The sequence below is a fragment of the Pseudophryne corroboree genome, chromosome 2 (assembly GCF_028390025.1).
Source record: "Pseudophryne corroboree isolate aPseCor3 chromosome 2, aPseCor3.hap2, whole genome shotgun sequence".
In the NCBI taxonomy this organism is placed as follows: domain Eukaryota; kingdom Metazoa; phylum Chordata; class Amphibia; order Anura; family Myobatrachidae; genus Pseudophryne; species Pseudophryne corroboree.
In genome coordinates this window covers 210,539,536-210,562,529 of record NC_086445.1, presented here as the reverse complement: position 1 = coordinate 210,562,529, position 22,994 = coordinate 210,539,536, and the positions used below count along the sequence as shown (strand labels likewise).

The 22,994-nt window shown below is 50.1% G+C and overlaps 1 protein-coding gene across 1 annotated transcript in view; it reads right to left on the bottom strand.

Moving 5' to 3' along the window:
• Window positions 1–22,994, bottom strand: part of BIN2 (bridging integrator 2) — a 183,260-nt gene that overhangs the window by 14,993 nt on the left and 145,273 nt on the right. The window contains exons 8-9 of the mRNA XM_063952273.1: window positions 11,602–11,677; window positions 2,738–2,820 (exon numbers count right to left, since the gene is read on the bottom strand). Of these exons, the coding sequence (XP_063808343.1) occupies window positions 2,738–2,820; window positions 11,602–11,677 (159 nt within the window). The remainder of the gene's footprint in view (window positions 1–2,737; window positions 2,821–11,601; window positions 11,678–22,994) is intronic.

Genomic DNA, 22,994 nt, shown 5'->3' with positions numbered 1-22,994 from the left:
GCAATGTAAGTATTTTCACTTGTGCTATGGACATCATTTTCTATATGCCGAACTGATTAACCATAATCGTCATTAGGTAATAATTTGGGAATACCTTGGGCAATACCCGTGTCAGTAATTCCTGTGTCAATACCCATGTAAATACCCTTGTGTGCTGATCTTTCCCTCCCCCCTTCTCCACCCCCATTTTGTTCACTACCTCCATCCTTACTGTTCTCACTGTTTGACCCGTAGTTTCTAACTAAACCCTCCCCACAGGCTCCTAGTTTAAAAGCTCCTCCAACCTTCTAACCATCCTGCCCCCAAGCACAGCAGCCCCCTCCTTATTCAGGTGCAATCCATCGCGACAAAAAAGATGGTGCCTGACTGAGAAGTTCGCCCAGTGTTCCAAGAACACAAACCCCTCTTTCCTACACCAGTCTCTAAGCCACACATTTACCTCCCTAATCTCCCTCTGCCTCCCTGGGCTAGCGCATGGCACTGGTAATATTTCAGAGAACATTACCTTAGATGTCCTTGCCTTAAGTTTCTGGCCTAAGTCCCTATAATCTTTCTTAAGGACATCCCACCTACCACTAACTTTGTCATTGGTGCGACATGCACCAAGACCGCCGGGTTGTTTCCAGCTTCTCTCAATAATCATTCTACCCAGTCTGCGATGTGCCATACCCGAGCACCCGGGAGACAACAGACTGTACGACGATCACGGTCCGGGTAGCAGATTGCCCTGTCTGTCTTCCTGATAATAGAATCCCCTACCACTTCAATCTGACTTGGTACCTCACTATCTTTTTTCCCATCTTTACCGGAGGGACCGCTTCTCTGGTTGCTATAGGTAACAGTCTCCTCCGGCTCCGTCATTTCCTCACTGCCATCCTCAGAATCTTCGTCCAGTTGGGCGAATTTGTTGGGGTTTGGAAGATTGGAGATGTCCTGTCTCCCCTTCTTCTTCTTCCTTCTAACCATGACCCAGCTGGCTACCTGTTCATCCTCATCTACCAGTGTCTTCCCCTACAACTCCTCCACCGTTCTATCTAAACTTTGCTTGAGATTGTGAATATCCCTCAGTCGTGTAATGGTCCGCTCTAGATCAGTTACCTGGGCTTCCAGGGCAGCCGTTCGCACACACCTCATGCAGATGTATTCACACTGGGATGGTTGCTCCTGGGGGGTCATTCAGACCTGATCGCACGCTACATTGTTTCGCAGCGCTGTGATCAGGTCAGAACTGGACATGCGTATGCTCCACAATGCGCAGGTGCGTCGCCCCTCCCCCCCCCCCCCGGCAACGGGGATCGCCGGACAGCGACAGGTTTAATGAAGAAAGCAATTGTAAGAAGATTGATAGGAAGAGGCCGTTTGTGGGTGTCAACTGACAATCTAGGGATTGTCTGGAAAAACGCAGGCGTTCCAAGCCGTTTGGAGGGAGGATTCCTGTCGTCAGCTCACGGCTGGATCATCGCAGCGGCTGAGTAAGTCCTGAGCTGTGCAGAGACTGCACAAACTTTTGTTTGTGCAGCTCTCTGCACAAGCGTTCGCACCCCTGCACATCAACTACCCCCTCCCCCTGTAGGTGGCAACTACCTGATCGCAGCACTGCAAAAAAAGTTTGCGTGCGATCAGGTCTGAAACGCCCTCCAGGTGCGCATACATCTTGCACGACATGCACTGAGTGAGATTCTCAATCACGGCCCCTCCCATTATGTTTTTTTTTTTAAAGCGCTAAGGGTGTGTACACACGGTGAGATATTTTCTTTCGATTTTGACTATATAGTCAAAATCGCAAGAAAAGTTAGTGCAGATCGCAAGGTGAAAGTCACCTTGCGATCCCGATTCGATCCCGATGCGCGGTCTCGCCAGGTCGGCATCGCAAGAAAAAATAGACTGTGCAGGCAAGTCAATCCTTGCTAGATCGGTGTACTATCTAGTTCATCTCACATGTCAATGACATCTCACATAAGCCAAAATCTCACATAAGCCAAAATCTCACATAAACCAAAATCGTAAGCACACATAGTCCATATCTCAAGAAAAGTTAGTCAAAATCTGTGCTATCTGAGCTCCAGGGAGTTCAAGGGAAATCGCAAGTGAAAATCGGGCATAGCAAGAATCTCACCGTGTGTACACACCCTAACTCCCTGTTACCCCCGGGAAAAAAGAAATAAATAGATAAAAATAAACAATAGAGACTATGCAATACAATACGGTACTACAGCCTACTAAGCTGTGGAGAGAAACAATAATCATACAAAACAGTAATTGGTAATTCAGACAGGGACAAAGGGGAGAAATGGGGGAGAGGAGGAGAGAAAACAAAAACGTATTTGTGTGTTACTGTTAATGTGTATGTGTGTGTGTGATTATGTATGCATGCATATCCCCCCAACCATCACAACTGGGTGGCACAGTCCTGTGTTCTGGGTACTGTCCCACCTGTGGGCTGGAGGAAAGGTAAGTAGGGAATCCTCCCACCTGTTCTGCGCACGAGGCTGGGGGAGAAATGTGCATGCCTCTAGTGTGAACTTAAATAGTGTCCCAGTTGTTGCCCCCCCAAGTCTTAAGTGCCCCGAGTCCCCCAAAGCCTTAATCCAGCTCTGTCAAAGCTGAGGACATCCGTGAAGAGCAGGAGTTGAAGACTGGATACAATAAGCTGCTCAGACCCTGATCTAACGCACCTTAAAACAAAGTATATGACTCACATTTAGTATGCATAATATTGTAGGTAAACAAAACATACCTTTTAACTCCTTTAATGACAAAAACTTTGTTGGAATGCTGCTTCTCTAGTTTACTCATGACTTCATATAGATCATGGTTAAGCTGCAGGGAAGATCATCAAGGACACATTGTATTATTCTTACATATTATTATTTTCTCTAACGTCCTAGTGGATGCTGGGGACTCAGTAAGGACCATGGGGAATAGATGGGCTCCGCAGGAGACTGGGCACTCTAAGAAAGATTTAGTACTACTGGTGTGCACTGGCTCCTCCCTCTATGCCCCTCCTCCAGACCTCAGTTAGAATCTGTGCCCGGACAGAGCTGGGTGCATTTTAGTGAGCTCTCCTGAGCTTGCTAATAAGAAAGTATTTTAGTTAGGTTTTTTTTATTTTCAGAGAGTTTCTGCTGGCAACAGACTCTGCTACGTGGGACTGAGGGGAGAGAAGCAAACCTACTAACTGCGGCTAGGTTGCGCTTCTTAGGCTACTGGACACCATTAGCTCCAGAGGGATCGAACACAGGAACCTAACCTTGGTCGCCCGTTCCCCGGAGCCGCGCCGCCGTCCCCCTCGCAGAGCCAGAAGACAGAAGCCGGCGGGTTGAAGCAAGAAGACGTCAAAATCGGCAGCAGAAGACTCCTGTCTCCATATGAGGTAGCGCACAGCACTGCAGTTGTGCGCCATTGCGCCCACACTACCCACACACTCCGGTCACTGTAGGGTGCAGGGTGCAGGGGGGGGGGCGCCCTGGGCAGCAATTAAGTACCTCCTGGCAAAAGCAGCATATATACAATTGGACACTGTTATATGCATGAGCCCCCGCCATTAATTTCACACAACATCGCGGGACAGAAGCCCGCCGCTGAGGGGGCGGGGCCTTCTTCCTCAGCACTCACCAGCGCCATTTTCTCTCCACAGCTCCGCTGAGAGGAAGCTCCCCAGGCTCTCCCCTGCAGACTCACGGTAGAAAGGGTAAAAAGAGAGGGGGGGCACATAAATTTAGCGCATTAATCATATATACAGCAGCTACTGGGTAAACACTAAGTTACTGTGTGATTCCTGGGTCATATAGCGCTGGGGTGTGTGCTGGCATACTCTCTCTCTGTCTCTCCAAAAGGCCTTGTGGGGGTCCTGTCCTCATATAGAGCATCCCCTGTGTGTGTGGTGTGTCGGTACGCGTGTGTCGACATGTTTGACGAAGAGGGCTATGTGGAGGCAGAGCAAGTGCAGATGAATGACGTGTCTCCGCCGACGGCGCCGACACCTGATTGGATGGATATGTGGAAGGTGTTAAATGATAATGTAAACTCCTTGCATAAAAGGTTGGATAAAGCTGATGCCTTGGGACAGTCGGGGTCTCAGCCCATGCCTGATCCTACAGCGCAGAGGCCCTTCGGGGTCTCAGAAGCGCCCACTATCCAAAATTGTTGACACAGATATCGACACGGATTCTGACTCCAGTGTCGATGAGGATGATGCAAAATTACAGCCTAAAATGGCTAAAGCCATCCGCTACATGATTATAGCAATGAAGGATGTTTTGCACATATCAGAGGTAAACCCTGTCCCTGACAAGAGGGTTTATATGTATGGGGAGAAAAAGCAAGAGGTGACTTTTCCCCCTTCACATGAGTTAAATGAATTATGTGAAAAAGCGTGGGATTCCCCCGATAGGAAAGTGCTGATTTCCAAAAGGTTACTTATGGCGTACCCTTTCCCGCCAACGGACAGGGTGCGCTGGGAATCCTTCCCTAGGGTAGATAAAGCTCTGACACGCTTATCTAAGAAGGTGGCCCTGCCGTCACAGGATACGGCCACCCTAAAGGATCCTGCAGATAGGAAGCAGGAAAGTATCCTGAAGTCTGTTTATACACATTCAGGTACTCTACTGAGGCCGGCAATTGCGTCGGCCTGGATGTGTAGTGCTGTAGCAGCATGGACAGATAATCTGTCTGAGGAAATGGATACCTTAGACAAGGATACCATTTTACTGACCCTGGGGCATATAAAAGACGCTGTCCTATATATGAGGGATGCCCAGAGGGACATTTGCCTACTGGGCTCTAGAATAAATGCAATGTCAATTTCTGCCAGAAGGGTCCTGTGGACTCGGCAATGGACAGGTGATGCCGACTCCAAAAAGCACATGGAGGTTTTACCTTACAAGGGTGAGGAATTGTTTGGGGACGGCCTCTCGGACCTAGTTTCCACAGCTACGGCTGGGAAGTCAAATTTTTTGCCATATATTCCCTCACAGCCTAAGAAAGCACCGTATTACCAAATGCAGTCCTTTCGATCACAAAGAAGCAAGAAGGTCAGAGGTGCGTCCTTTCTTGCCAGAGGCAGGGGTAGAGGAAAGAAGCTGCACCATACAGCTAGTTCCCAGGAACAGAAGTCCTCCCCGGCTTCTACTAAATCCACCGCATGACGCTGGGGCTCCACAGGAGCCAGAAGCGGTGGGGGCGCGTCTCCGAAATTTCAGCCACCAGTGGGTTCGTTCACAGGTGGATCCCTGGGCTAGACAGATTGTGTCTCAGGGATACAAGCTGGAATTCGAAGTGATGCCCCCTCACCGTTACCTCAAATCGGCCCTGCCAGCTTCCCCCATGGAACGGGAAGTAGTGTTAGCGGCAATTCACAAGTTATATCTCCAGCAGGTGGTGGTAAAGGTTCCCCTCCTTCAACATGGAAGAGGATACTATTCCACAATGTTTGTGGTACCGAAACCGGACGGTTCGGTCAGACCCATATTGAATTTAAAGTCCCTGAACATTTATCTGAAAAGATTCAAGTTCAAAATGGAATCGCTCAGAGCGGTCATTGCAAGCCTGGAAGAGGGGGATTTTATGGTGTCTCTGGACATCAAGGATGCTTACGTGCATGTCCCCATTTATCCACCTCATCAGGAGTACCTCAGATTTGTGGTACAGGACTGTCATTACCAATTCCAGACGTTGCCGTTTGGGCTCTCCATGGCACCGAGAATATTTACCAAGGTAATGGCAGAAATTATGGTGCTCCTTCGAAAGCAAGGAGTCACAGTTATCCCATACTTGGACGATCTCCTCATAAAGGCGAGGTCCAGAGAGCAGTTGCTGATCAGCGTAGCACACTCCCAGGAAGTGTTGCAACAGCACGGCTGGATTCTGAATATCCCAAAGTCGCAGCTGATTCCTACAACGCGTGTCTGCCTTTTCTGGGCATGATTCTGGACACGGACCAGAAGAAGGTGTTTCTCCCGGCGGAGAAGGCTCAAGAGCTCGTGACTCTAGTCAGAGACCTCTTAAAACCGAAACAGGTGTCGGTGCATCGCTGAACGCGAGTCCTGGGAAAGATGGTGGCATCATACGAAGCCATTCCCTTCGGCAGGTTCCATGCGAGGATCTTTCAGTGGGATCTGTTGGACAAGTGGTCCGGATCGCATCTTCAGATGCATCGGCTGATCACCCTGTGCCCGAGGGCCAGGGTGTCTCTTCTGTGGTGGCTACAGAGTGCTCACCTTCTCGAGAGCCGCAGGTTCGGCATACAGGACTGGGTCCTGGTGACCACGGATGAGAGCCTCGAGGGTGGGGGGCAGTCACTCAGGGAAGAAACTTCCAAGGGTTGTGGTCAAGTCAGGAGGCTTGTCTGCACATAAATATCCTGGAACTAAGGGCCATATACAACGCCCTGAGTCAAGCGGAGCCTCTGCTTCGCAACCAACCGGTGCTGATTCAGTCAGACAACATCACCGCAGTGGCTCATGTAAATCGCCAGGGCGGCGCAAGAAGCAGAGTGGCGATGGAGGAAGCCACCAGGATTCTTCGTTTGGCGGAGAATCACGTGCAAGCACTGTCAGCAGTGTTCATTCCGGGAGTGGACAACTGGGAAGCAGACTTCCTCAGCAGGCACGACCTCCACCCGGGAGAGTGGGGACTTCATCACGAAGTCTTCACTCAGATTACAAATCGATGGGAACTGCCACAGGTGGACATGATGGCGTCCCGTCTCAACAAAAAGCTACAAAGGTATTGCGCCAGGTCAAGAGACCCTCAGGCGATAGCTGTGGACGCACTGGTAACACCGTGGGTGTTCCAGTCAGTCTATGTGTTTCCTCCTCTTCCTCTCATACCCAAGGTGCTGAGAATCGTAAGAAAAAGAGGAGTGAGAACAATACTCATCGTTCCGGATTGGCCACGAAGGACTTGGTACCCGGAACTGCAAGAAATGCTCACAGAGGACCCATGGCCTCTGCCTCTTAGACAGGACCTGTTGCAACAGGGGCCCTGTCTGTTCCAAGACTTACCGCGGCTGCGTTTGACGGCATGGCGGTTGAACGCAGGATCCTAGCGGAAAAAGGCATTCCGGAGGAAGTTATTCCTACGCTGATAAAGGCTAGGAATGACGTGTCAGCAAGACACTATCACCGTATATGGCGAAAATATGTTGCCTGGTGTGAGGCCAGGAAGGCCCATACAGAGGAATTCCAGCTGGGCCGGTTCCTGCACTTCCTACAGTCTGGAGTGACTATAGGCCTGAAGTTGGGGTCCATAAAGGTCCAGATTTCGGCCCTATCCATTTTCTTTCAAAAGGAACTGGCTTCTCTTCCTGAAGTTCAGACGTTTGTTAAGGGAGTGCTGCATATTCAACCCCCTTTTGTGCCACCAGTGGCACCTTGGGATCTCAAAAAGTATCTCACGTGGAAGGTGGTCATGCTATTGGCCTTAGCTTCGGTTAGGCGTGTGTCAGAATTGGCGGCTTTGTCATGTAAAAGCCCCTATCTGGTTTTCCATATGGACAGGGCAGAATTACGGACTCGTCCGCAATTTCTGCCGAAGGTGGTGTCATCTTTTCATTTGAACCAACCTATTGTGGTGCCTGTGGCTTCTCGTGACTTGGAGGATTCCAAGTGGCTTGATGTAGTCAGGGCTTTGAAGATCTATGTAGCCAGGACGGCTGGAGTCAGGAAGACTGACTCGCTGTTTATCCTGTATGCATCCAACAAGCTGGGTGCTTCTGCTTCAAAGCAAACCATTGCTCGCTGGATCTGTAGCACGATTCAGCAGGTTCATTCTGCGGCTGGTTTGCCGCATCCAAAATCAGTGAAAGCCCATTCCACAAGGAAAGTGGGCTCTTCTTGGGCGGCTGCCCGAGGGGTCTCGGCATTACAGCTTTGCCGAGCAGCTACTTGGTCGGGTACAAACACATTTGCTAAGTTCTACAAGTTTGATACCCTGGCTGAGGAGGACCTTGTGTTTGCCCATTCGGTGCTGCAGAGTCATCCGCACTCTCCCGCCCATTTGGGAGCTTTGGTATAATCCCCATAGTCCTTACGGAGTCCCCAGCATCCACTAGGACGTTAGAGAAAATAAGATTTTACTCACCGGTAAATTTATTTCTCGTAGTCCGTAGTGGATGCTGGGCGCCCGTCCCAAGTGCGGACTTTCTGCAATACATGTACATAGTTATTGCTTAATAAAGGGTTATGTTATGTGGGCATCCATTGTTGATGCTCTGTTGTGGTTCATACTGTTGACTGGGTAAGTTTATCACAAGTTATACGGTGTGATTGGTGTGGCTGGTATGAGTCTTACCCTGGATTCCAAAATCCTTTCCTTATAATGTCAGCTCTTCCGGGCACAGTTTCCTTAACTGAGGTCTGGAGGAGGGGCATAGAGGGAGGAGCCAGTGCACACCAGTAGTACTAAATCTTTCTTAGAGTGCCCAGTCTCCTGCGGAGCCCGTCTATTCCCCATGGTCCTTACGGAGTCCCCAGCATCCACTACGGACAACGAGAAATAGATTTACCGGTGAGTAAAATCTTATTGTAAGAATGATGACCTGTGTTTGTAGCTGACGGTTGTTGCGTGAATTTTTTGGGACAAACTAAAGGTCCATACACACTGGGCGTTTTTGCCCAGCGTGTATGCACAGTGAGGATTGCTAACATCCCTGGGCTGAAAAGCGCACAGTGCATTCACACTGAGCGCTTTTCCCCCCGCCCAGCGATATCAGCGGGGGTGAGCGGCTCTCCATAGAGGCTATGGAAAGCTATGGAAAGCCGCTGCTATGGAATGCCGCTCACCCCGCCGTTCATCTACTGGTAATACCAGTAAATGAACGGCCCCCACCAGTGATGAAGTGGGAGCGCGTATCAGCGCTCACCGCTCATCGCTTGTTTATACACACTGGGCGGCTTTGAGCTGAGAGCAGCTCAACACAACAAAAGTGAGCTGCTTCCAGCTCAAAATCGCCCAGTGTGTATGGGCCTTTACACTATAAATTGAGGAGACAAAAAGGAGGCCCAGGAGAAACCCAGTTTAATTATGTACTGTAGTGTCTAGTGTCTAGTAACTAGAAATGCATGTGGGAGTAAGATAAGCTATGTATGTCACTGTCTTTCCTAGAATGCCGTGCAGGAATGTGCCCAAACAATACATTTGCCTTAAGGATACTTTATGCTTTGTCCCTTGTACCTTTAGAGCTGCAGATATTAAACATATAAAGAGATATAGACTACTGTACCTAACCCTAAATACATTGGACATAATGCAGTCATTGTACAAAGGATTATGGGCCTTATTCAGACTTGAATGCAGCCGATACGTGCCGCATTCAGAGGGTCTGCGCATGCGCAGCGACTACAGTGCGTGTGCACGACCCTTCACCATACAACCGCATTTCAGAAGGATGCGATCATATGGTGATTGACAGGCGATGGGCATCTGGTGGCGGTGACGTGGTGTTGGAGGGGGAGAACAGCAGGAAACACAGGCGTGCCATGGCCGTTTTCCTGGTGGTCCAATGACGCCGTCTGCATTTCCTGCAAGTGGAAACATGGTGGCCGTGCCCTGTGCTGGGTGACCCCCAGCATGTGAGTAGTATGGTCGTAGATGTTGCTGAATAACCCCCTACATATGTATCTCTGCAACATGACATGATCGCTAATCATCATATTATCATAGCACAATACTATTAGTTGTTATACAGGTATTACATAATACCAACTTAGGTGACATAACTTCTGAACATAACAATAAAACAGGTATTTATTTAATTTCTAGAAACAATAAACACAATCAACAGTATTCAGACATAGGGGGTTATTCAGAGTTGTTAGCAAACCATAAAAGCAAACTAATTGGCAAAACCATGTGCAGTGCAGGTGGGGCAGATATAACATGTGCTTAGAGATTAGATTTGGGTGGGGTGTGTTCAAACTGAAATCTAAATTGCAGTGTAAACATATAGCAGCCAGTATTTACCCTGCACAGAAACAATATAACCCACCCAAATCTAAATCTCTCTGCACATGTTACATCTGCCCCCCCTGCAGTGCACATGGTTTTGCCCAATTGCTAAGTTTTTTGTTTTGCTAACAACTGTGAATAATTCCCATAGGACACTACACCTACCCAACATGACCGCTGGATATAACCATAATACAATTCTAATCCAGGTTAATATAGCTGTAGTATGACCTGGATTTGGTAATAATCACTTTTTATTGTTTTAAATTAAAAACTTTACTGAATGATTTTTTTTACACCATTGAGAACTGGATGCAGCAACTTTTTCAGCCACATAAAAAAAAACCTAGTAGACAAAGATGCATTAAGGGGACTATCCTCGTCCTACAAAAGTACTTGTTTTTTCCACCAGCTCTGAGGACCTTGGAGGTCATTCTGGCTCGTTAGCTCACTGCTTTTTATTGCAGCCGAGCGAATGGGTCCCCACTGCACATGCTGCGGCGCCGTATTGCGCCGGCGCATGCCAGATGGGTGAAAGCCGTAGCAGAGCTGTGATCGCCTCTGCCTGATTGACAGGCAGGCGTGGCCGGACCGTGCGGGGGGCGGCTGCAACGGCTGCGGGCCGGGGAGCGACGAGTAGCTCCCGGGCCAGCACGCTAAAGCTGCGCTGGTCGGGAGCTACTCTTGAAGTGCAAAGGCATCGCCGCTGTGCGATGCCTTTGCACTTCTGCAGGGGGGGGGGGGGGGGGGGGGGGCGGCACTGACATGCGGGGCGGACTAGCCCTGTGCTGGGCGTCCCCCCGCATGTCAGTGTGAATGATCGTAGCTGTGCTAAATTTAGCACAGCTACGATCATCTAGAAATGAGGGCCCTTGTCCTGTACTTTGAATAAAATGCTTATTACACATTCCTTTTGTGGAAAAGCACCTTTCCATAAAGGCTCGTTGAGCCAGGTAAATAAACTTTTAAACACAAACAATGACACACGAAATAACACTTTGCCATTTTAAGATGTGTTTACAATTCTGCAAATATTGGTGCCATTCCAAACAGCTCCACATGCAAATAAAGAAGCAATGCGCCATCTGTATGTTTTGGCATTCAAAGCAAATGAGCCTTTTTCAAATGTACATTTTCAAACCATGAGGTCAATTTACTAAGGTGGGAGTTTTTTTAGAACTGGTGATGTTGCTCATAGCGGCCAATCAGATTCTACTTAATATTATCTAGCTGCTTCTAGAAGACAATAGATAGAATCTGATTGGTTGCTATGGGCTACGTCACCACTTCTCTCAAACACCTCTTCACAATAAAACATTAACTCATGAGAGCAACATTTGGCAAATAAAAGTTTTTGATACAGATTTGTAAAACAATATATCTGCTGAAATCAACAAGGGCAATTGAATTCCCCAACATTTAGTTGAGTCGTTCCAAAATGGCACTTCATGTCTGCCGGCATTGCAAGTTTTCCCTTGGTTTACCGTTACTGGCTGATATGCACAGCCAGGTATCACTGCAATGCCCAGTAGTACAATGGCAGGAACTGATTTCCACCCTATCAAGCTAACTTTAAAAAAAATATTTGTTATCTAAAAAATATGTTTTTGATTATTTTCAAAACACTGCAACAAATGCACACAATGTATCTACCTTACTCATCTCCTTGTAGAAAACATCCCTTAGATTTGAAATGTTCTGGAAAATAGTCACATAGCATCCGACTCGGCTGCAGAAAAACAAGGAAAATCGTCATAAAATTGGATATAATTATTGTATTCCAGTGATGGTGTTAAAATGGTCTATTTCATGATAGTTTACTTAAAGTGAGGTTTTACATCAGGACACTGCCCCAAGCTCTAGGCTCCCAGAATAGTTTATCCCTATTGAGTTGTACTGTAGCTATTAGTAATAACAGCACTTCTATATGACTTAAGGGAGTAGATTTACTATCTGACAGTTTCCGATGAGTGGTGGCTTTAACCTACTGATTTAAAGACTGGTTTAGCATTTATTTCTATTGCCGCTTTAAATGAAAAAACCCGATGGATAGTAAATGTAACCCAAGGTCTTTTTATTAAACTATAGCTTCCGCATGGTGTTAGTACTGCAAAAATGTAACAAATCCTAGCACAGAAAAAGCTAACTAAAGGGCCCTACACACTGGCAGATAAAATGCACGATATGAATGTTCTCATTCATTAATGAACGATAACTCATTCATATCGCTCAGTGTGTAGGCACCAACGATTAACGATGCGCGGCCCCGCGCTTGTTATTGTTGGTGCCCCGTCGCTTATGCATGCAGGCCAATATGTACGAGATTGTCCATATTAGCATGCAGTGCTATGGAGCCAGGTGACGGGTGGAGGGAAAAAACTTCACTCCCCCCATCACCTCCCCCCCGCCGTCAGGTCGCCCGTCGGCCATATCCGCCGTCGGGCAGCTCAGCGGCGGATCTGCCAGTGTGTAGGGCTCATTTGCCTTGTACACACCTGGCGGGTGCACGGGATGATATGAACGATAATGATCTTTTCTGCAAGATCTATCGTTCATATCGTCCAGCGTGTATGGATTATGCGCGCGCCACGTGTCGTTCTCAATCATCCATCATCTACCGAACATGCAGCTCAATGATAACAATATCTTTGAGCTGCATGTTCGGGAAGTGAGGGGAAATGACGTCACTGAACGATATCGTACATATCAAACATCGATGTTTTTCAGTGTGTATGCGCTGGAGAACTCCCCTAATTAGAAATCAGCGATATAGTGCTGATTGCTAACTAACTGAGTTCGCCCAGTGTGGCTTAATGCTGAAGATTGGAGTCTGGCATACAGGGCCGGTGCTAGGGTGTTCGGCGCCCCCCTGCAAACTATAAATTTGAGCCCTCCCATATTCCTTTGGCGCGCACCGGGAAAAGGGGTGTGGTCTCACAAGTAAGGGGCATAGCCACACAATAGTACCCCCATTCAAAATTACGCCACAATGTAGCACAATCTTATTCATCTTATACGTAATGCCCCACAAGTAGTAGTAGCGTCCTTATATGTAATGCACCCCAGTAGTAGTAGCATCCCTATGCATAATGCCCCCCCAGTAGTAGTAGCATCCTTATACATAGTGCACCCCCAGTAGTAGTAGCGTCCTTATACGTAAGGCCCCCCAAGTCAGTGCCGTAACTAGGCATTTTAGCGCTGTGTGCAAGAAACGACATTGGCCCCCCCATGCAAGATAGGGGCAGTGAGTGCCGTAGGCGCGCAAAATATATATAGGGGCGTGGCTTCATGGGGAAGGGGCGTGGCCACAAAATAATAAGAATTTACTCACCGGTAATTCTATTTCTCGTAGTCCGTAGTGGATGCTGGGGACTCCGTAAGGACCATGGGGAATAGACGGCTCCGCAGGAGACTGGGCACATCTAAGAAAGATTTAGGACTATCTGGTGTGCACTGGCTCCTCCCCCTATGACCCTCCTCCAAGCCTCAGTTAGGAACTGTGCCCGGAAGAGCTGACACAATAAGGAAGGATTTTTGAATCCCGGGTAAGACTCATACCAGCCACACCAATCACACCATATAACACGTGATAGGAACCCCGGTTAACAGTATGATAACAAATGGAGCCTCTGAAGAGATGGCTCACAACAAAACCCGATTTTTGTAACAATAACTATGTACAGGTATTGCAGACAATCCGCACTTGGGATGGGCGCCCAGCATCCACTACGGACTACGAGAAATAGAATTACCGGTGAGTAAATTCTTATTTTCTCTGACGTCCTAGTGGATGCTGGGGACTCCGTAAGGACCATGGGGATTATACCAAAGCTCCCAAACGGGCGGGAGAGTGCGGATGACTCTGCAGCACCGAATGAGAGAATTCCAGGTCCTCCTCAGCCAGGGTATCAAATTTGTAGAATTTTGCAAACGTGTTTGCCCCCGACCAAGTAGCTGCTCGGCAAAGTTGTAAAGCCGAGACCCCTCGGGCAGCCGCCCAAGATGAGCCCACCTTCCGTGTGGAATGGGCTTTTACAGATTTAGGCTGCGGTAAGCCCACCGCAGAATGCGCCAGCTGAATAGTGCTACAAATCCAGCGCGCAATAGACTGCTTAGAAGCAGGAGCACCCAGCTTAGCGGGTGCATACAGGATAAACAGCGAGTCAGTCTTTCTGACTCCAGCCGTCCTGGAAATATAAATTTTTAGGGCCCTGACTACGTCCAGCAACTTGGAATCCTCCAAGTCCCTAGTAGCCGCAGGCACCACAGTAGGTTGGTTCAAGTGAAAAGCTGAGACCACCTTTGGGAGAAACTGAGGACGAGTCCTCAATTCTGCCCTATCCATATGGAAAATCAGATAAGGGCTTTTACAAGACAAAGCCGCCAATTCTGAAACCCGCCTGGCCGACGCCAAGGCCAACAGCATGACCACTTTCCACGTGAGATATTTTAAATCCACAGTCTTAAGTGGTTCGAACCAATGTGATTTCAGGAATGCCAAAACCACATTGAGATCCCAAGGTGCCACTGGGGGCACAAAAGGAGGCTGAATATGCAGTACTCCTTTGACAAAAGTCTGAACTTCGGGTAGTGAAGCCAGTTCTTTTTGGAAGAAAATCGACAGAGCCGAAATCTGGACCTTTATGGACCCCAATTTGAGGCCCAACGTCACCCCTGCTTGCAGGAAGTGCAGGAATCGACCCAGTTGAAATTCCTCCGTCGGGGCCTTCATGGCCTCACACCAAGCAACATGTTTTCGCCAAATGCGGTGATAATGTCTTGCGGTGACATCCTTCCTGGCTTTGATCAGGGTAGGGATGACTTCCTCCGGAATACCCTTTTCCTTCAGGATCCGGTGTTCAACCGCCATGCCGTCAAACGCAGCCGCGGTAAGTCTTGGAACAGACAGGGTCCCTGCTGCAGCAGGTCTTGTCTGAGCGGCAGAGGCCAAGGGTCCTCTGTAAGCATCTCTTGAAGTTCCGGGTACCAAGCTCTTCTTGGCCAATCCGGAACCACGAGTATGGTTTTCACTCCTCGCCTTCTTATTATTCTCAGTACCTTGGGTATGAGAGGTAGAGGAGGAAACACATAAACCGACTGGTACACCCATGGTGTCACTAGAGCGTCCACCGCTATCGCCTGAGGGCCTCTTGACCGGGCGCAATATCTTTTCAACTTCTTGTTGAGGCGGGACGCCATCATGTCTACCTGTGGTTTTTCCCACCGGTTGACCAGCATTTGGAAGACTTCTGGATGAAGTCCCCATTCTCCCGGGTGGAGGTCGTGCCTGCTGAGGAAGTCTGCTTCCCAGTTGTCCACTCCCGGAATGAACACTGCCGTCAGTGCTAACACATGATTCTCTGCCCATCTGAGAATCCTTGTGGCTTCTGCCATCGCCATCCTGCTTCTCGTGCCGCCCTGTCTGTTTACATGGGCGACCGCCGTGATGTTGTCTGACTGGATCAGTACCGGCTGGTTTTGAAGCAGGGGTCTTGCCTGGCTTAGGGCATTGTAAATGGCCCTTAGCTCCAGGATATTTATGTGAAGAGAAATCTCCTGATTTGACCACAGTCCTTGGAAATTTCTTCCCTTTGTGACTGCCCCCCAGCCCCGAAGGCTGGCATCCGTGGTCACCAGGACCCAGTCCTGTATTCCGAATCTGCGGCCCTCTAGTAGATGAGCCCTCTGCAGCCACCATAGCAGCGACACCCTGGTTCTGGCCAATAGGGTTATCCGCTGTTGCATCTGGAGATGGGACCCGGACCATTTGTCCAACAGGTCCCACTGGAACGTCCTTGCGTGGAACCTTCCGAATGGAATTGCTTCGTACGAAGCTACCATTTTTCCCAGGACTCGTGTGCATTGATGTACCGACACTTTTCCTGGTTTTAGGATGTCTCTGACCAGAGATGACAATTCCTCTGCTTTTTCCAGTGGAAGAAACACTCTTTTCTGGTCTGTGTCCAGAATCATTCCCAGGAACAGAAGACGTGTCGTCGGGACCAGCTGTGACTTTGGAATGTTTAGAATCCAGCCGTGCTGTTGTAGCACTTCCTGAGAAAGTGCCACCCCCACTATCAACTGTTCTTTGGACCTCGCCTTTATCAGGAGATCGTCCAAGTACGGGATAATTAAAACTCCCTTCTTGCGAAGGAGTATCATCATTTCGGCCATTACCTTGGTAAAGACCCTCGGTGCCGTGGATAACCCGAACGGCAGCGTCTGGAACTGATAGTGACAGTCCTGTACCACAAATCTGAGGTACTCCTGGTGCGGAGGGTAAATGGGGACATGCAGGTACGCATCCTTGATGTCCAGGGATACCATGTAATCCCCCTCCTCCAGGCTCGCAATAACCGCCCTGAGCGATTCCATCTTGAACTTGAACCTTTTGATATAAGTGTTCAAGGTTTTTAAATTTAAGATGGGTCTCACCGAACCGTCCGGTTTCGGTACCACAAACATTGTGGAGTAGTAACCCTTTCCTTGCTGAAGGAGGGGTACCTTGACGATCACTTTCTGTGAATACAGTTTTTGAATAGCCACCAACACTGCCTCCCTGGCAGAGGGAGTTGCCGGCAAGGCAGATTTTAGGAAACGGCGGGGGGAGACGTCTCGAATTCCAGCCTGTACCCCTGAGATACTACTTGAAGGACCCAGGGATCCACTTGTGAGAGAGCCCACTGTGCGCTGAAAAACCTGAGACGTGCCCCCACCGTTCCCGATTCCGCCTGAGCAGCCCCAGCGTCATGCTGTGGACTTACCGGACGCAGGGGAGGACTTCTGCTCCTGGGAACTAGCTGTGTGCTGCAGCTTTTTCCCCCTTCCTCTGCCCCTCGGCAGAAAGGATGAGCCTCTAGCCCGCTTATTTTTCTGGGGCCGAAAGGACTGTACCTGATAATACGGTGCTTTCTTTTGCTGTGGGGTAGCCTGTGGCAAAAAAGGTCGATTTTCCAGCAGTAGCTGTGGAAACGAGGTCTGAAAGACCTTCCCCAAAAAGTTCCACCCCTTTATAGGGTAAAACTTCCATGTGCCGCTTGGAGTCGGCATCACCTGACCATTGCCTAGTCCATAACTCCCGTCTGGCAGCAATGGACATAGCGCTTATTTTTGATGCCAGCCGGCAAATATCCCTCTGTGCATCACGCATGTATAAGACCGCGTCTTTTATATGGTCAATCGTTAGCAAAATATTGTCCCTATCCATGGTATCAATGTTTTCCGACAGGGAGTCTGACCACGCAGCAGCAGCACTGCACATCCAAGCTGATGCAATAGCGGGTCTCAAGATAATGCCAGTGTGTGTGTATATAGCTTTTAGGGTACTTTCCAGCTTTCTATCAGCAGGTTCTTTTAGGGCGGCCGTATCCGGAGACGGTAGTGCCACCTTCTTTGATAAGCGTGTCAATGCTTTATCTAACCTATGGGGTGTTTCCCAGCGTGACCTATCCTCTGGCGGGAAAGGGTACGCAGCCATTAACCGTTTAGAAATGATCAATTTCTTATCTGGGGAAGTCCACGCTTCCTCACACACCTCATTTAATTCGTCAGATGCAGGAAAAACTACTGGTAGTTTTTTCTCACCAAACATAATACCCTTTTTTGTGGTACCTGGGGTATCATCAGAAATGTGTAAAACATTTTTCATAGCCTCAATCATATAACGGGTGGATCTATTGGAGGGTACACTCGTCTCATCATCATCGACACTGGAGTCGGTATCCGTGTCGACATCTGTATCTGTCATCTGAGGTAGCGGGCGTTTTATAGCCCCTGATGACATTTGAGACGCTCGGACAGGCACAAGCTGAGTAGCCGGCTGTCCTATGTCGTCAAACCTTTTATGTAAGGAGCTGACACTGTCACGTAATTCCTTCCATAAGTCCATCCACACTGGTGTCGACCCCGCAGGGGGTGACATCACATTCACAGGCATTTGCTCCGCCTCCACATCATTATCCTCATCATACATGTCGACACAGCAGTACCGACACACAGCAGACACACAGGGAATGCTCTTACAGAGGACAGGACCCCACAAAGCCCTTTGGGGAGACAGAGGGAGAGTATGCCAGCACACACCAGGGCGCTATATAACACAGGGATATCACTATACAGAGTGTTTTCCCCTATAGCTGCCTATAATATATATATATACTGCGCCTAAATTGTGCCCCCCTCTCTTTTTTACCCTTTATGTAGTGCAGGACTGCAGGGGAGAGCCAGGGAGCTTCCTTCCAGCGAAGCTGTGAGGGAATAATGGCGCCAGTGTGCTGAGGGAGTTGGCTCCGCCCCTTTTTCGGCGGGCTTTCTCCCGCTATTTTATCGTTTCTGGCAGGGGTTAATATACACCTATATAGCCTCTGGGGCTATATATGGTGTTAGTTTTGCCAGCCAAGGTGTTATTATTGCTGCTCAGGGCGCCCTCCCCCAGCGCCCTGCACCCATCAGTGACCGCAGTGTGTGGTGTGCATGAGGAGCAATGGCGCACAGCTGCAGTGCTGTGCGCTACCTTGGAGAAGACAGAAGTCTTCAGCCGCCGATTTTCCGGACCACCTTCTTGTTTCTGGCTCTGTAAGGGGGACGGCGGCGCGGCTCCGGGAACGGACGACGAGGTCGGGTCCTGTGTTCGATCCCTCTGGAGCTAATGGTGTCCAGTAGCCTAAGAAGCCCAAGCTACCACCACTTAGGTAGGTTCGCTTCTTCTCCCCTTAGTCCCTCGTTGCAGTGAGCCTGTTGCCAGCAGGACTCACTGAAAATAAAAAACCTAAACTATACTTTCTTCTAGGAGCTCAGGAGAGCCCCTAGTGTGCATCCAGCTCAGCCGGGCACAGAAATCTAACTGAGGCTTGGAGGAGGGTCATAGGGGGAGGAGCCAGTGCACACCAGATAGTCCTAAATCTTTCTTAGATGTGCCCAGTCTCCTGCGGAGCCGTCTATTCCCCATGGTCCTTACGGAGTCCCCAGCATCCACTAGGACGTCAGAGAAAATAGCAATTCATACTACGGTGCACAGTAGTCTACATTATTCAAATTACGCTGCACAGTAGCGCCACTACACCAGGTAGAGCCCCTTTTATACATTACAGCAGACAGCGTCCCCCTTTTTACACATTACAGCAGCCAGTCCCCCTTTTTACACATTGCGGCAGCCAGTCCCCGTTTTTACACATTGCAGCAGCCAGGCCCCCTTTTTACACATTGCGGCAGCCAGGACCCCTTTTTACACATTGCGGCAGCCAGTCCCCCTTTTTACACATTGCGGCAGCCAGGCCCCCTTTTTACACATTGCGGCAGCCAGTCCCCCTTTTTACACATTGAGGCAGCCAGGCCCCCTTTTTACACATTGCGGCAGCCAGTCCCCCTTTTTACACATTGCGGCAGCCAGGACCCCTTTTTACACATTGCGGCAGCCAGTCCCCCTTTTTACACATTGCGGCAGCCAGGCCCCCTTTTTACACATTGCGGCAGCCAGGACCCCTTTTTACACATTGCGGCAGCCAGTCCCCCTTTTTACACATTGCAGCAGCCAGGCCCCCTTTTTACACATTGCAGCAGCCAGGCCCCCTTTTTACACATTGCGGCAGCCAGTCCCCCTTTTTACACATTGCAGCAGCCAGGCCCCCTTTTTACACATTGCGGCAGCCAGGCCCCCTTTTTACACATTGCGGCAGCCAGGACCCCTTTTTACACATTATGGCAGACGGTGTCCCCCAGAGAGAGAGAGAGAGAGAGAGAGGGATATACTTACCTTCTCCCCTCTGACAGGCTCCTCGTCCTGGCATCTCCCTCTGTGCAGGCATCGGACAAGGAGGAGGAGGGAGGGGGACTGGAGCCGCAGCAGCGCTATGTCATTGGTAGTAAGCGCCGCTGCAGCATCCCCCTCTCCTTCCGTATAGGCTGCCTGGCGCTGCTGTGGATGCTGGGATGGAGGAACCGCATCCCAGCATCCACAGCAGCGCCGGGCAGCCTATACGGAAGGAGAGGGGGATGCTGCAGCGGCGCTTACTACCAATGAAATAGCGCTGCTGCGGCTCCAGTCCCCCTCCCTCCTCCTCCTTCTCAGCTGCCTCCGGCGCTTCTCTCTCCTCCAGCGCGGCTGTGGCGCACGGCTCAGACTTCAGAGGCGGCATGTAATGAGTCAATTTGACTCATTACATGCCGCTGGCCGTGCGCCCTCAGGGCAACTGCGCTGTGTGCCAAGTAGTTACGGCCCTGCCCCAAGTAGTAGTAGTATTGTTATATGTAATGCCCCCCAAGTAATAGTAGCATCCTATACATAATGCCCCCCTCAAGTAGTAGTATCGTCCTCATACGTAATGACCCCCCTAGTAGTAGCGTTGTTACACGTAATGACCCCCATTAGTAGCGTTGTTACACGTAATGGCCCCCCCATTAGTAGCGTTGTTACACGTAATGACCCCCCTAGTAGTAGCATTGTTACACGTAATGACCCCCCATTAGTAGCGTTGTTGGAGAAGACAGAAGTCTTCAGCCGCCGATTTTCCGGACCACCTTCTTGTTTCTGGCTCTGTAAGGGGGACGGCGGCGCGGCTCCGGGAACGGACGACGAGGTCGGGTCCTGTGTTCGATCCCTCTGGAGCTAATGGTGTCCAGTAGCCTAAGAAGCCCAAGCTACCACCACTTAGGTAGGTTCGCTTCTTCTCCCCTTAGTCCCTCGTTGCAGTGAGCCTGTTGCCAGCAGGACTCACTGAAAATAAAAAACCTAAACTATACTTTCTTCTAGGAGCTCAGGAGAGCCCCTAGTGTGCATCCAGCTCAGCCGGGCACAGAAATCTAACTGAGGCTTGGAGGAGGGTCATAGGGGGAGGAGCCAGTGCACACCAGATAGTCCTAAATCTTTCTTAGATGTGCCCAGTCTCCTGCGGAGCCGTCTATTCCCCATGGTCCTTACGGAGTCCCCAGCATCCACTAGGACGTCAGAGAAAATAGCAATTCATACTACGGTGCACAGTAGTCTACATTATTCAAATTACGCTGCACAGTAGCGCCACTACACCAGGTAGAGCCCCTTTTATACATTACAGCAGACAGCGTCCCCCTTTTTACACATTACAGCAGCCAGTCCCCCTTTTTACACATTGCGGCAGCCAGTCCCCGTTTTTACACATTGCAGCAGCCAGGCCCCCTTTTTACACATTGCGGCAGCCAGGACCCCTTTTTACACATTGCGGCAGCCAGTCCCCCTTTTTACACATTGCGGCAGCCAGGCCCCCTTTTTACACATTGCGGCAGCCAGTCCCCCTTTTTACACATTGAGGCAGCCAGGCCCCCTTTTTACACATTGCGGCAGCCAGTCCCCCTTTTTACACATTGCGGCAGCCAGGACCCCTTTTTACACATTGCGGCAGCCAGGCCCCCTTTTTACACATTGCAGCAGCCAGTCCCCCTTTTTACACATTGCGGCAGCCAGTCCCCCTTTTTACACATTGCAGCAGCCAGGCCCCCTTTTTACACATTGCGGCAGCCAGGCCCCCTTTTTACACATTGCGGCAGCCAGGACCCCTTTTTACACATTATGGCAGACGGTGTCCCCCAGAGAGAGAGAGAGAGAGAGAGAGGGATATACTTACCTTCTCCCCGCTGACAGGCTCCTCGTCCTGGCATCTCCCTCTGTGCAGGCATCGGACAAGGAGGAGGAGGGAGGGGGACTGGAGCCGCAGCAGCGCTATGTCATTGGTAGTAAGCGCCGCTGCAGCATCCCCCTCTCCTTCCGTATAGGCTGCCTGGCGCTGCTGTGGATGCTGGGATGGAGGAACCGCATCCCAGCATCCACAGCAGCGCCGGGCAGCCTATACGGAAGGAGAGGGGGATGCTGCAGCGGCGCTTACTACCAATGAAATAGCGCTGCTGCGGCTCCAGTCCCCCTCCCTCCTCCTCCTTCTCAGCTGCCTCCGGCGCTTCTCTCTCCTCCAGCGCGGCTGTGGCGCACGGCTCAGACTTCAGAGGCGGCATGTAATGAGTCAATTTGACTCATTACATGCCGCTGGCCGTGCGCCCTCAGGGCAACTGCGCTGTGTGCCAAGTAGTTACGGCCCTGCCCCAAGTAGTAGTAGTATTGTTATATGTAATGCCCCCCAAGTAATAGTAGCATCCTATACATAATGCCCCCCCCAAGTAGTAGTATCGTCCTCATACGTAATGACCCCCCTAGTAGTAGCGTTGTTACACGTAATGACCCCCATTAGTAGCGTTGTTACACGTAATGGCCCCCCCATTAGTAGCGTTGTTACACGTAATGACCCCCCTAGTAGTAGCATTGTTACACGTAATGACCCCCCATTAGTAGCGTTGTTACACGTAATGGCCCCCCCATTAGTAGCGACGTTACACGTAATGGCCCCCCCATTAGAAACGACGTTACACGTAATGCCCCCCTGTAGTAGTAGCGTCCTTAAAGCACACATAAACGCACACAGACATACCACACACACACACACACACACACACAGACACAATACACACACACTTCCCTCTCACCCTTCACTTACCTAAGCCAGTCTCCCTCTGAGTCTGTACACTATAGCAGCCTGGTCCGTGTAGCTCCGCCCCCTTTGGTCCCGTTTAGCTCCGCCCCTTCCGTCCTGTGTAGCTCCGCCCCCTTTTGTCCCATACACAGCGCTGTCCTGTCACACAGGGGAGGGGAGGGGAGCGGAGGGAGGAGGATTTTAATGCTACAAGCGCCGCTGCCAGTGCCTGTCATACAGGCGCAGCAGCAGCAGTATGGACAGGACGGCGCAGCAGGGAAGGAATGCAGAGCAGGGGGAGCGCCACTCCGTCCCAGCGCCTCCCTGCACTGCATCCCTTCGCTGAGCGGGTAGCGCCCGGCCTGCTGGCATATATCCAAAAGGCTAAGCTGTCACATACTTTCCTACTCTCTCTGTGCTTTCAGGAGGAGTCTCTCTGCTCCTGGAAATGTAGGCAACTCTCCTGCAACCTGCTAGCCACCACATTAGATCAAAAGGGTGGGCCATGATGGCAAGTCACTGTGAATCGCATCAAAATATCATGGGATGTGGCCATGA